Source organism: Rhipicephalus sanguineus, chromosome 6, assembly GCF_013339695.2.
Source record: "Rhipicephalus sanguineus isolate Rsan-2018 chromosome 6, BIME_Rsan_1.4, whole genome shotgun sequence".
NCBI lineage: Eukaryota > Metazoa > Arthropoda > Arachnida > Ixodida > Ixodidae > Rhipicephalus > Rhipicephalus sanguineus.
The window spans coordinates 124,905,401-124,920,741 of NC_051181.1; the positions used below are offsets into that span (position 1 = coordinate 124,905,401).

Below are 15,341 nucleotides of genomic sequence, written 5' to 3' on the forward strand. Positions count from 1 at the left end.
AATTAGTTAAAAATTAGCAATAGATATACATACACAGTGCAGACTGTTGAGAATGTAAATTAAAGGCCTCGCAAACATTTGCATGATATGCAGCACTGTACTACTATAAATAAAACAGCAATTTTTAAAACCTGCACATGTACAAAAAACAAAAAATCGTAGAGCAAGCAACCGCTCATGTCTAACATCAAGGTATGCAACATCATGGGTTTGTGACACAAAGTGTAATGCCCAAGAACCGGCACCCAAGACACAGTCACAGAACAAAACACGAAAAATAACATACAAAAAAAGCAAAAGGAAGCCATTTGGTACCTTCCACACATAAACCAAATAAACATGCAAGTATTGTCAAGACCCCAATCTTTGCCAACAGCAAATGGCAAATGCTTTCGTTCATGAAAGCCACCATGTTCCAAACGCCAGTGTCTACATAACAAAATTTATCGGGAGATACAAAAATCACGCTATGCATCCCAGGCCTAATTCACTATTTTCAAATCTGGCGGTTCGCGATATGGTCACAGTTCATCCAAGTAATATCGAAATTTCGATACAACGTAGCTCTCTTTCCGGGTTGTATTCAAAAAGAACATCAACAGTTGGGGAAGCCAAACTCACCTGAGAGCCTTCCTCCGTGCCTCCGACGATGCGGAAGCCAAACCCGCTTTCCTGCCGATGAAGCGTCACCACTAGGTCTACTGCGTCGGTTGCATGGGTGTCAGCCCCTGAACGCATCGTCGCCGACGTTACCGGCTGCTCGTGCTCGAAGGAGGTCGAGTGCTTGCGGCCGGACAGGTTATCCTGAGAAGTAGGCAGACCACATGCGGGAACTTGTACATTGCTTACTTCCAAATTTTTGTGTTCAGCAGCTGAACACAAAAATTCAGGAGCCCCTCTTCTATCAAGAAAATGGGGGCAAGCAAAGCCTGGCGTGCGTGTGCGTGCCCTACTACTTTTCTTTCTTTCTGAACAGAAATGAGGTCGGTGCAGTGCATACAAAACCCTTTCGCGCCCTTTGCCACCCTGACGGAAGCAAAACGGCTCCAAGTGGTTGTGGCCGTGACATAAGTGCACGCCTACACAGTTGGCATCGTGCCTAATAACTCTGTTCCGGCGCCGGCACCAGAATGTGGTCATGCATTCATATCCAGGCAACAATGAAATGTGGCAACACAAAACGAAAATTGACCTCAATAAAAGATCAGATTGCCATATCGGAAATGGTCGATCGCCGACAAACTCACAATCGAGAGGGCATCTGTTACTGGAAAACGGCGCATGTGAACAGCGCACCCTCGAGGGCCCACATTCCGTGCCGGGTTTTTCGCGTACGACAACACCGCCGCCGAAATCTGTAACTCATAACAAGCTTCGCTCGAAAAAGCCTCAGCCAGAAGCCAACCCTTGTTCATAGCTGACACTTTCGCTGCTTCCCCCCACCGCTCACAGCTTCAAGTCTCGATTTCCCCGTGACCTTCTGCGTTGCCTAGATTACTTTTCTCCACTTCATGCTCGGCAGGTAATGCTGCGAAAGCGACACAATTATTGCAGCCATAGAAGTGCGTTTTCCATGAAAGTGCTTTGTACTTTATTGCAGTGCTGTTGTTTTCTATTTGTAACGCTCTTTTGCTTTCTGCTTCACGGTCCCAGGATGAAATTACCCCACCCATCAGTTTCGAGACGAACCTGACTCTGCGTACCTGTGTGAAACTCGGCGATTCTAGCGCCGAAGAACCGTAAAGGCCATAGTAGGGGCTGCCGCTGCTCAGGTGACTGCTGTTCAGCTGCTGCGTGAGCGATGACAGCGGTGAGCGCAGCCCCGGCGACTGGTGGCTCGGCAGCCGCGTGTAGCCGTAGTCGGGAGAGCTGTAGCTCCAGCCCCTGCCCTGCGGAAGGCCGTCCGTAGCCGGCAGGCTCGACCAATCCTTCTGCGTCGGCGTCAACAGCGCTGGCCGCTCCTCGACGATTGGGCTACTCAGCTGCGACCTGGTGGCAACAATATAGAAAGCACGAGAAACAGACGGTGCTGTGTGAATGCCATGGAAGGCAGAAAAGAGAGGTCAAACATGTCTGTAAACATATCAGTGCTTGCAGAATAATGAAATGAAAGGAAGCACAAAGCTACAAGGAAATTTATACGGACTGCTCAAAAAGAAAGCCTTCCTAGTTGATGAAAAATTTATCCTGGTACCTCTTAGCTTGCTGCTGCAAATAGGCAGAATGCCTATTTTCCCTCTGATAACCCTTTCTCCACGATGCGGGATTCCAGAGAGCTGATACACCAGAATACCGGAACGTCAGAGAGATGTGTCCAGTAGCACAGGTCCCGCCAACAATGCCAACTACCCTCTAAAGACGATTTTCACTCTCTGATGGTCAATCTTGTTCCATTACAACAGTTGCCATCTTAATGAACTTTCTTTCTCTAATGCTGCATTCCTGGTACTTTGACAAATGGCATGCATGTATCAGCATGACATAGCATTCATGACACGAAATTATCAGGCACAATACACTAAAAAAAAAAAGGAGGCATGCCAAAACAGACCATGGATTCTTGCACCAGAGTCATCATAACCCGTTAGAATCTACGTGCAGCGAAGCACCTTTGCACCTTAGTCTTTCACTCAATGTATGGACATGCACGACACAATGTCTACTCATTACTCCACTGCCTATCAGATCCCTAACCTTCCACCGTAGGGAATGTTAGAGGCCTTGAGCAGGCTCAATTTTGTGACCACAGAATCGTTCACCAACGGAGCTCGTTAGCTTTTCAGAAGTGCTACTTCCCTGCACCGCTCCTAGATGGCGCTAAAGATAATAAGGAGCACGGAGGAATAAACAATAGCTGGCATTCGAACAATGGAAGCGTGCACGCAGTGGTTAGAGATTCAGGCTGCTTTGTTGGAGCACAGATGTTGAAGCACCGAGGTCAAACTTTAGTGTGACCTATTCAACAAGATAGCAGCAGCAGCAGCCACGGAGGAAAAGCCTGGATGGGTTCACATAGAAACCTTCACTTCAATTTAAAGAAAAAAAAATAAAAAGAGGGAGAGAGAAAGAAAAACAGGAGCCTTTCCCCAATCACGAAATGGGGCAAGTGAAGCTTGGCGTGTGCATGGCTGACAAGCTACTTTTCTTTCTTTCTTTCTTTCTTTCTTTCTTTCTTTCTTTCTTTCTTTCTTTCTTTCTTTCTTTCTTTCTCTCGCATTGCACGATGCTCCCTCCTAACTGTTTCCTTCCTTCATGCCAAAAACTAGACCTTCATCCATGTGCCTAGCAGCACAACACTTCTGTTGCTACAGGCAAAAAGGACTGTCATGCGTTCATATCCAAGCAACAATGAAATGGAGCAATGTGAAACGACAAGTCACCTCAGTCATAGAGTTTCCTAAAATTAACTAGAGGGGACTGTGGCGCTGCGATCGTTTAGCCACCATGGGAATGATGGGTAGTATGTACACGGATTTGCCTAGTCTTCGTACTTGCGGGCTTCGAACGCACTCGTGGCTTTGTTTATTGCTGTGTTTTGGTTTTCTTTCGGATAAAAGAATGGATCAGTTGTGAACTTTGCGACCAGTTTTGAATTGGTGAGCCTAAAAAAGTTAAGTGGTGAAGTGGAACTGCTGAACGTTTGCTGAACTTCGTCTTGTGAGAAAGCGGATGCAGGCGACGCCGAGCCAAACGGAGCCGAAAGTGCGAAGTTTAGACAAATCCGTGTACTACCCATCATTCCCATGCTGGCTGAAGCGTCACGCGTTGCAGCTCCCATAGACACTAGCGCCAGAGTTCCCTCTAGTAAGTATTGTAGAAAACCCTATGACCTCAGTAAAAGATCAGATTGCGATATCAAAAATGGCCAATCGCTGACAAACCCATGATCGAGGGAGCATCAATTATTGGAAAACTGCACATACAAATATGCCGTGACCGGCACACTTTCAAGGGCCGCATTTCCGAACGCTCCCGGCACCAGGTTTTTTTGTTCATGGCACCAGTACAGTATAGACCACTTATAACGTAACCGCTTATAGTGCGGGACCGGATATAATACGGTCTTTTCAGACTCCCGTTAATTCTCCCATAGAACCCTATGTATACGCATATCGCTTATAGTGCAGTCGCAGGAGGCAATGTACCGGTTACAGTGCAGATGCCTCGAAGTCCGGCAGACAAACGCGACGGCGAACGCCCTCCTCAACGGGGTGCGGCGGGTGCTCCAAGGAGCGCTGGTGAAAGAGAGAGAGAGACGAGGTCATTGTGCGGAGGAGAAGGGCGCACAGAACGAACGAGCGAACGAGTGAAAACAGGTGCAGAGAAGACGCCGGAGCATGGTGCGCCGGAGCACTCTTATTGGGCGATATTCGAAACAGCGCGGGGTTTCCTCCGCCAATCCGTGTTCTCGTTGTCAAGTTGTCGCTCTTCAAGTTAGATGGCAGCACCGCCGCTACGGCGTGCGTTGTCGAACCGGTTGAACGGCCGCGCGGCGACTGGCGTGGCACGCTCAGTCGGCCCGTAAGCCTCGCTCCATTGGTGTTGTGTTTTGCTTCTCCTGATCGATTGGTTGCTGGGCCTACCTTTCTTCACGACCGCGTGCTTTTGATGGCTTCATCCACACCTGCAGGCGCCAGGAAACGGCAAGCCATTTCGCTGGAAACGAAGGTCGCCATAGTGAAAGAAGTTGAAAAGGGCACCAAGAAAACTGCTGTGGCGGCAAAATATGGTATCGCGGATACCACCGTGTCGGCGATTTGGAAGAATCGTGACAAGGTGCGACAGCAGCTGGATACGAATGCTGCCTCATCGTCCAGAAAAAGAATGCGCACTTCGAAGTACGAGGACGTCGACGCTGCCTTATTCCGATGGTTTAAAGAAGTGCGGGCTCAAAACGTGCCGATTAGTGGGCCCATTCTACAAGCGAAGGCCAAGTGCTTCGCTAATCTTTTGGGGCACGATGAATTTAACCCCTTAAACGGCTGGATCCAGCGGTTTAAGGATCGCCATGGAATAACCTGCAGAGTTATTTCTGGCGAAAGTGGACAAGTTGACGATTCTGCGGTGCAAACGTGGCTGAATATCAACGTTGAGGCAATGTTTCTGGCCCATGCGGACCGCGACATTTATAACGCTGACGAAGCTGGACTATTTTATAACCTGCTCCCGAATCGGACTCTTTCAATGAAAGGTGAGCCCTGCACTGGACGTAAGGCGTCAAAAGAATGTGTGACCGTATTGTTCTGCGCCAACTTAGATGGTTCAGACAAGCGCCGCTTGCTTGTCATAGGAAAGTATGCGCGGCCGCGTTGCTTCCGGAAGACGGAGCATCTTCCCGTGACCTACAAAGCCAACGGCAAGGCTTGGATGACCCAAGACTTGTTCAAAGATTGGCTGCAAAAATTTGACGAGGAAATGGTGACGCAAAAGCGCCGTGTCGTCATCATTTTGGATAACTGCTCAGCTCATAACGTCCAGCCAAAACTTACAGCTGTGAACTTGAAGTTCCTTCCTGCGAACACCACCGCGAAGAGCCAGCCGCTAGATCAAGGCGTCATAGCAACTGTAAAGGCTCTATACAAGAAGCGCATATGCAAAAAAGTTCTCCTGCATTTGCAGCGGAAAGAGCCACTGAAAGTGGATTTGAGAGCAGCTATAGATATGGTCACAGCCTCTTGGTGGCAAGTCAAGCCGACAACAATTAAGAAATGCTTTGAAAAAGCAGGCTTCATCCGCGATCGCTGTGCCGATGCGCCCGGTGACGACGGTGACGACCAAACCGTGAGTGCGGACGAGGTATGGTCCGATTTGATCAATAACCACGTTGTATCGGAAAGCGACACTTTCGAGGACTTTTCGGAGGACATCGACGCCGACGTGGACGTGTGTGAGAAGGCTGCAACCGATGAAGACATCGTCGCAGCGGTCCGGGGTGACGAAGACGAGGCTGCACTCGAGTCCGTGCCTGTTGAGGATTCCAACGACATTCCAGACGTGTCGTGCAAGGAGGCACTGGAGTACCTCACCAAACTGAAAGGGTTTTGCACCGCGAACAAGCTCACTGACAAGGCACTCCAACGCCTATGTGCTGTTGAGGACGAGGTCATAGCCAAGGCCATTAGCAAGCAGCGGCAAAGCAAAATAACGGCATTTTTTCGCCCGCCGGGAGAATAATTAAAGGCGTTTCTTGAATCTGCTTTGTGTTTTGTCTGCTTCACATCAAGGCCGTTTGGAAAGACTGGACCTGGGATGTGCACAAACAGGTAACCCTTTCCGCTTATAAATAGACAATGAATGCTTCCGCCGCGTTACGCAATCGGCGCATACGCGTGGCCGCTCAGCCCACATGTTATAAGAGGACCTTAAAAATCATTGTTTTGGTTATAGTGCAGTACCGCTTATAGTGCAGTTATCCGCGACTCCGGCGACCTACGTTATAAGCGGTCTAAACTGTACTACTATCGAATTCTGTGAGTCATAACAAGCTTCACTTGAACAAAATATGTAATCAAGCGTGTACTGACGCAGGACTGTTTCCCTTGGCACCATACACAGACGTGGTGCCGTAGTCGGCCTGTGCAGAAGAGTACCACCGGGGTGACTGCTGCTGCTGTTGCTGCTGGGACAGCGTCTGCGGCTGCTGGCTGGGATTCGCAGGACGGATCGTCGTGTCCCGGAAGTTCTGGCCGGCCCACTCTGGCTGACGGGACGATGGTTCAAAGTACCACGCACCGTACTGGCCTGCAATGCATGCAAACGAGTTTGGGTCTCCTTGACGACAGTAACACACCCCACAATTTGCGTCTGTACCACCAAGGTGCGGCAAAAAGTACAGGAGAGCTGCTCAAGAAATATACGTGTAGCTGTGCCACCTTCAAGGTCCTGCACAACCTTGCTGGGACATCACTGATTGCGATGACATTTGCTAGAGCCTACATATTTCATTGTCGACAAAAGTCCATTATGTCGTGCTCTGAGGGAGTCAGAGAGAACATGAAAACTTCGGGGAGTTTGTAATTATAGAGCCAGTGTAACTACAATAATAAAAAAAAAGACTGAAATTCATGATGCTGCGCTGATATTCCAGTGCTGAGGTTCCGGTGCGAAATTTAAAACTGAAACCGTGACCTTAGTTTTTTTTTCATTTAGTAACGAACCTAAAATCACGAACAACATTAACGACAACAAGGTTCCGAATTAATAACGTAACAGTGTAAATTAACTTAGCGTTAGACTTGAGTGTCCCTTTCAGTTGTTGTAAAAGTTGTACTCGTGACGGTTCACCATTGGCACATTTACAGTCGAGTCTCGTTATAACAAAGTAGCATGAAGACCATAAATTAGTTCGTTACATCTGATATTTGTTGTAATTGTACAGAGAAATCGCGCTAACAAATCGGCAATCTTGCTCGTGCAAAAGTCCTAGACACAAAAACGAATTATTCTCGGCTTCAAATCCACTATACTGAACGAGGCAATCCTTCCCCGTCTCCTGGTGGCATTTCAAACTAAACAGACCGTAACACGAGAAGGTGAAATTACAATAGAACAAAGTTTGGTTAACAAAACAGGCCTGCATTCACATTTATTTGAAGAAAGACGTGACCACATTTCTAAACAAATTTTTAGTGTCCCATACACATTTTAAAAAATGTGGTTGTGAATTGTTTTTCAATAAATATTTTGCTTATCATGCTACATTTTGAGTTCTGAGCCTCGCGAAAACCAGATATTTATTCGTCATAGCCAATATTGCGGTGGCGCTCAGGGTTTCAGTTTCGTTATCAAAACAATAAATGTCACTGAAATGAAGTGTGGTCAACCAAAGTTAGTGTTTAATTCACCATAACCGTTATTTCGCTATATCAGTGTTCATTATAAGGTTCAACCGTACATCCAATCTGCCCGTGCCTAGGTCTTACCTGTTCTGGGCGGCTTGGCCGGACTAGTGCTGCCGGACGAGGTGTTCCCTGCCGGCGTGTCATCCATGCTGGGAACGGACGTCTGCTGCTCCAACCTCGTGCTGGTGGTGCCCGAGGTGTCTGCCGACGGGGACGTCCAATGGCGAGTGTCCACCAGCGGTGTCTTAGGACGACTGACCACAATGGTTTCCTTCTCGCGCGAACTGTAAAGCTCGGCAGTTGGTGTCTTGCTCCGGTACGGGCCCTGGTACGCCGGTACGTAACCGTCTAGAAAAAAAGTGCAAGAGTGCGAGACTTAGCGACGAAGCAAGGCGTTTAAAGGAGGCCAACTGCAATGAAGACAGTGTAAGAAGCCTCATTTCAGACAGTGTATAAAGGAGCTAGGGGAGCCTTCGAGCAAAATTTGACGTTTTGAAATACAAGTGGTATTGTCATAGAAAGCTCGCAAGAACAGTTGTTTTTGGTAGCGAAACAGAAACAAACGCTGTCGCTCGCCATAAGCGGCAATAGTGCCACTTATTTTATACATCAGTGTTATTTTAGGAATGATATCGGTAACTGAATCAAGGTTAGGCGTCATGTCTGCCCACTTTGGATAGCAGCTGTTGGTCCTTACCTGAGTGATAGCTCTTCAGGGCGAAATGTGAGAAGGTCGAGTTGGATCCTTTCGAGAGGAAGTCCTCCGAAGGACGAACCTAAAGTAGGAAGAGAAATTTATACATATCACACTAAACTGTGTCAAGAAGTATTAAATGTAGAGCTGTGCGAATAGCAAAATTTTGGGTGCGAAGCGAATTCGAATAATAAAGATTGAGTGCGAATCGAATCGAATAATTTCGAATAATTTTCGAATATTTCTCAAACATTTTTCGAATAATTCGAAGTGAAATTACAGAAAAAGTTGCAGAGAATCCCTAAGTATGTTCTTGTGAGATCGCAACATGAAAGTGTTTCTTTCCGCTAGGTTGATGAAGCGCTGGTGGGGTCATATTTCATAGTTGTCTTTCTTATCAAGAGTGAGGCAATGTAGAGGCCGAATTGTATTTATGTACATGATTTGGTGCAACCAAAGTGTTGCCGACAACACTTTACACGTGATAGGCAGAGATGCCATTTCCTCAGCCTCTCTTCCTCTTTCAAATGCTGTGGAGGCCCAACTGATGCGGCGGACAAGGGTGTGCTCCCTTCAAGTCCGGAGTTCCAAATCTGCCTCGTAGACGTCGATATATAAGAACATCTAAAATTTTGGATGCTAAAAAGCTTCGGCGTCCGATTTTTCAGACTTCCTGCCCAAATTTCAGGTCCAAAACAGCATTAATTGAGCCCCCAACTCTGCCATATCTTTCATCTCCATGTTGGAACCAGCGTTTTCTTGAGTTAATACATTTGCGACCGTAGCGGAGCTTGAAAGGCAGCTTTGCCGCAATACGGGGGTGTGATGAGGTGAAGCATATTGAAAATCTGGGGGCCACTTCCAAACGGACGTTGATTGTCTCTTGGCAAAGTTCGACCGTAACGGAGCTTGAAAGGCAGCTTTGCCGCAATACGGGGGTGTGAGGAGGTGAAGCATATTGAAAATCTAGGGACCACTTCAATCAGACGTTGACTCTCTCTTGCCTAAGTTCGACCGTAACGGAACTTGAAAGGCAGCTTTGCCGCAATACGGGGGTGTGATGAGGTGAAGCATATTGAAAATCTAGGGACCATTTCCAACCGGACTTCGTCTTTTGGCTAAGTTCGACCGTAACGAAGCTTGAAAGGCAGCTTTGCCGCAATACGAAAGTGTAATGAGGTGAAGCATATTGAAAATTTGAAGGGGTCACTTTCAACAGGACGTTGACTGCATTTGTCTTTGGGAAGTTCGAATAGTTCGAATAGTAAAATTTCAGTGTGAATCGAATCGAATAGCAAACACTATTCGAAAAATATTCGAAATTTTGAATATTCGCACACCCCTAATTAAGGGGGGACGTGGCTTTCGGTACCAACTTTCTTATTTCTTCATGGATTTTGATGAAAATTGGCACACTTATTTGAAATGTTGTTTTAATGCTACTGTAGAAATTTCATGAATATATCTTTACAACTTTTTGATTTACAATATATTTCACCTTCTGCTCTTGTTCCGAGTCTGACTCGCTTAAAAAATGCGATAGGAAACTCGTTCAAAGTGCTATGCATTCTAAGATGTCTGATTGCGGGCGAGACATTCTTAGATTTTTTTATTTGCAACAAAATTTTTTTTAGTTTTCCTTTTTCATGAGGTGACTGCGCAACAGGCATCGAGACTTTGTGCAACTCGTTAAATAGCTAATTATCAAAACGCCATACTGAAAAAGCAAGAATGTCACGCCCTGAACTGTGCTTCAAGGAATATAGAACAAAAAACGGAACTGAAATAGACCCAGCGGTCATTGAGAAATCAGCGGAACAAGCGAAGCAGGAAGCAAGAAAAGTCATTTTGAGAAAACGGCTTTTAAAGTTGTACCAACAATATTACTTCATCAAAAGGCACTGGGGTCGTAATCTTTTGAGTCCTTCGTTATGTGCACTTTCTTGAGTGCCCTGTCTTTAGTTTGAGGTGCCTTGCTTCTCTAAAACACAAGAAGATTGTGATCTTTAAGGTGTTTTATAAGGTTGGACCTCCTGCACAAGTGGCCTTTCATCGGTTGTGCCTTTGTTTTCTTTCTTTTTTTCTTAAAATCCTTTTCTGATATACAAAGAACATGTAGCATGAATTTTAAAGGAAGTTATGAAGTGGTGTAATAGACATGACAAAAAACAACATATTGTAATTCAAGTAGGTCATGTACTATGATGATTTGCCAGCTTTCTTGTATTCATGCTCTCATTAACATAATTAACAGTCTTGATTGCAAGTGATCATTGAATCATTTTTATAGGATACTAAAAGCGGCTCTCATCATGGCAACCTATCACTTCCTCCTAAATAACAGGCAGTTAGGGCCAAGACATTGGTGGAATAGGAATTCCTTAGCAGTTTATTCAAGACGCGAACTGGGCAGATATAAATTCATCTCCCTGTTTCACTCGTCAAGCTAATTTGTAAACCTCGCCTGCGATGCGCTTCATCATTCACCCGGTCGCGGACACGGTTTTCTGCGAGGCTTTTATTTTTTCAGATGATTCATGAGCGCTTACGGCGATACCACGCACGGCCCCAAGCGCGCCTAAATTGCATCAACAGTGCTTTATTTCACCTCTAAGTGCTCGGCCGCATAGTCCGGGAAGTCAGCACGCGATGTGCTGGGTGGCGGCATTCGGTGACGATGCGCAATATGCCTAGGTGCGGCGACGAAAAATAGGCGCGCAACGTGTTTGGCCTCGCGTTGCGGGACGCCGACGCGCGCCCGCTGCGCGACGAGCTTGGCCGTGGGGTCCGCCGCCGATGCGTAAAATGACCATCCGCTGTACCGAGAAGCCGGCGGGGGAAGCGCTTCGTTCCTTGCGAAGAAGCACACTGCCGCGAGTCCGCTAACGCGTTGCTCTTGCCCGCAAAGTTCGAGGTTCGTCTCGCGTGCCGACGCCGTGAGCGGAGTTAGGCCTAGTGACGACTCCGAGAAGTAGACGCGCCGGCCGCGGTGCCCGATGTTTCAAAGTTCGTAAGGCGTGGTCGCGAGTACAAAGAGTCGTCCTGCGATCATCTTTGTCACGACGTCTGAAGTGCGCATAAGCAGAACCTCCAACCACGGATCCGACGAGTCAACGCTAGAAAGTCGGTCCGAGACGCGCGTTTGCGATGTTCGCTACGAGTGCGGCGCGCCATCGTAATCCCACCGAGCTTGCGCTAGTAGCTCCAAACTAAAACGTAGTTCTTGTTCAAAGTTATCGTCGAGCCGTGAACACAGAGCGATTGCGAACACGCAACGAAGTAGCACGACTTTCGACAGCCGTGAGCTCGAGACGCACGAGCTGCAGACGACGATCTCCCGGAGCGAGCATCGGACCAATGGCGAGGCGCGCTGGGGCAACATGGCGGACGCGGCCAATCGGAGGGCTCGAAACGACCTTCGAACATTTGCTTTTTGTGCGCTTGTTTTCGAAGGGAGGAGCCAGCTGCGGCAGGGAATTTGAAGACGGAGAAATGCGCTTTCCGATGAGCCCAAGATATCGGCGCCCGGTGGCGTCGTTGCGGAGCTATGATTTTTTGAAAATCAGTGTTTTTTTGCGATTTCCCCAATAATTTTCGCCACCTCGGCAGGCGCAACAATTTTTTTATAGCACTTCTACGCGGTTTTTGGTGAAGATATTTTTGGAATCGGATATAAAAAGGGCTACAGAAACTGAAAATGTGATTTTCAAAAAATCGATTTTTTTGCCATTTTTCGCGATACGAAAGCCGCGTCCCCCCTTAAATGCACTAGATAAGAAAAGAAAAAAAAAGATTGTGTGGCTAAGCCAAGAAGCACCGTTTCTATACAGCTATCAGGTAACCTAACTGCCTAGCAGGTCGAACTTGGCGGTATATTGCCTCATGTATGCAATCAGCACACTTCAAGAGTACTCAGGAGCAGCAGTTATGAAGCTTTTTTTTTTTCCTTCTTTCTCTTACAATAACGAAGGCGACAATGGCAACAATACAATATTCGCATGATGCCAATACAGGCTAGTTGGAATATCGTGCATCAAGGCCATACGATCACTTTTAGTAGCAACAGTTGCTTCAGGCCACCTCTGTGCAGCCCTAAATAGAGATGACAATGTCTAGGTGGCCAGGGTGGGTCACGTTATCGCAACAGTGTACTACAGGGATCATATAGAATGCACCCAAAACACTTTAGTTACCTTCTCTTGCTACCGAGCGGTGCACGGCAGAGAAGGCATGCCACAAAACTGTGTCAGCCGTTTTCAAATCGTAAGGAAGCGCAAGGAAACGGCGTGCGTTTGACCGACTGCTCACCTTGGCGGCACGAGCCTTGACCTTAGCTGGTGAGGAAGGCGCTGGCCTCAAACCGCCTCGGTGCAGGGCGATGCGAGCCGCCTGGCCGACAGGGCAGTCCTTGAGCGCCTGCACCACCTCGGTGTGGGGGCGTCCCCGCACGTCCCGACCCTCGATCTCCACTAGGAGGTCCCCTTCCTGCAAGCCTTGGCAGCGCGGCTCGTCCAGAATCTTCTTCACCTGCACGAGGTTGGACAGACAAGCTCAGGACACAAAGCACGTACACAAAACAGCATGGGCCAATTAACAGCACATAAATGCAACTAAGAGCGCAAGGCTAAATTAAACAGTCAAATGAATTCTGGGGTTTAGGAAAGGGAGTTGGGAATTCGTAAGAACACTGCCAAGAAAAGAAATTGCTGCCTCAGTGAAGACAAGCTGCCTTGTCAATATGCTGGCTCCAGAGACATTCCTCGATCATCAACGACCTCTCAACTTATGATTATGAGGAGCGCCGTAGTGTCGTACTCTGAATTAACTTCAAACGCTTGAGGTTACTTAATGTGGACCTAAACATAAGTGCGCTAGTGTTCTTGCATTTCATTTTCATCAAAATGCAGCCGACACAGTCACGATCGAACCCGCGACATCACGCGCAGCAGGGAGACGCCTTAGCTACTCAGCTGCCACAGCAATTCCAGCTCTGTGTTACGCTCAAATAAAATGCGTAAATTGTTAGGCAGTGCGTTTCCACCGAGCCCCTCGCCTCCGTATCAGTTATTGTTTTTGTTTCAGACACTCCTGGTTTAGCCAATCAGCATATACAGATCTAAATAAACAAAGATCTCTTAAACAGAATGGATTCTTAAACGGAACAACTGCCTCTAATATATTTGTTTCATACTTAAATTCTGCACCCCAGTTCACCTCTCAGTAAATGAAACTCCTGTTAAACGGAACATATTTCCCTGGTACCTTCAGATTACATTTAGCGAGAGCCTACTGTATAGACCAAAGTCCTCAGAGAAAGCTTCCCCCCCCCGGTTGCAGTTTTTAAAGTCTTCAGTCGCAGCCTTGAAGAAGACAAGTCCGCTTGTCGAAACGTTGGCTCCATCGACACCCCATGTAACATGGCTTTTTCATTGCCTCAGAGGAATGGTTACACGAAACCTAGCTGGCTGGCGGTTACTCACCTTTTGGCCATAGGCACTGTCCGCAATCGTGAAGCCAAAGCCTGACGCTCCCTTGACAATCTCCACTGTCAGCATCTGCGGCTTAGGAGCCACAGCGCCGGGGGAAGCGGGCCCGGAGAAATCCAGGATGTCCGGGGCCCCTCCGCTGCCGACACTGAGCAGATCAGCGCTGTTGTGCCTCTGTGGCCGCGGCCTGTCCGGACCACTCAGGTCCGGCATCGACTTTGCAGGCCCGCGTCCGCGACTCCGTGCTGTCCAGGTCCTCCAAGCTCTTACTTGAGTAGATGTCCTGGCGAGCCAGTAAATGTAACGTGGTGAGCACGAGGCAAGTGCCCACAAGGAAATCGGGTTTAGTATGATAGCTTCGCAACAGACAAAGAAAACATGTACCAGTGTGACTTGCCTCTTCACACAGTGTGCCTGGCCTTCATTAATAAATCATCTAAGTGGGCATTTAATGCTCAATGAACGTTTAAACCTTCACTAATTAAACTTAGATTAAGTCCAAATCGTCGTGCAAGTGATGAACACACAAACTTTTACGAAAGTCACACCATCTATGCGATCCTGACTAGACATACCGTATTTACGCGCTAATGATCGCACTCACGTATGATCGCACCCCTAAATTTTGTCGTCAAAATTCGATTTTTTTTCCCCCCCGCGTAATGATCGCACCCCCGAACTTGCCGCAGTGATATGTGGTGTGCCAAGTCTAGCTGATGATCATCATGTTTACCATCTGTCGAACGTTACGTAAATAACTCTTCAAGACTCACCAAGTGAACTGCACGCACCAAACAGATTCCTAATTTTTGCCCACCCTTGGCGGAAGCGTGCCGTATTAGAATAGCAGTAAAGACAAATGCCGTAGTTTTCACCACATGCCCGCCATGTGTTTCTACGTCTGTGGCAGCTGAACGCGCCCATCTCTGTTTCTGTCCTTTAAACATGGCTATGCTGTTGCCGCAAATTTACCGATTTAAACGTAATAATTCATTATTTCGACGGAAGAAACTGTTTTGACGCGCATGAAGCACTGACGACCTCCATGACTTACGAGAAAAAAACGCGTTCGCTTAGCTCCGCCAGCCGCCATGTTTGCTTTTTAAGGCCCAACCGCATGCCCAACCGCATGCACGCGATTTTCGAGCGACGGAGACGAAGGATTTCTGTCGCGGAGGGCCATCCATCGCCGTCGCTTGTCGCGTCGCAGGTTTTGGGGAAACCAGAAAAATCGCTTGTCGCCCGGAAGTGAGTGTGACGATTTCCAGCAACATGGCAGCATCCCTGATCCTCGTTTCGGTTGCAATTTGCTCTTGATGC

The 15,341-nt window shown here is 47.6% G+C and overlaps 1 protein-coding gene across 1 annotated transcript in view; it reads right to left on the reverse strand.

Moving 5' to 3' along the window:
- LOC119396351 (membrane-associated guanylate kinase, WW and PDZ domain-containing protein 2) overlaps positions 1-15,341 on the reverse strand; it is a 64,929-nt gene that overhangs the window by 30,350 nt on the left and 19,238 nt on the right. Inside the window, 7 exon segments of the mRNA XM_049417062.1 lie at positions 622-804; positions 1,704-1,989; positions 6,525-6,741; positions 7,923-8,189; positions 8,539-8,617; positions 12,844-13,062; positions 14,016-14,096. Of these exon segments, the coding sequence (XP_049273019.1) occupies positions 622-804; positions 1,704-1,989; positions 6,525-6,741; positions 7,923-8,189; positions 8,539-8,617; positions 12,844-13,062; positions 14,016-14,096 (1,332 nt within the window).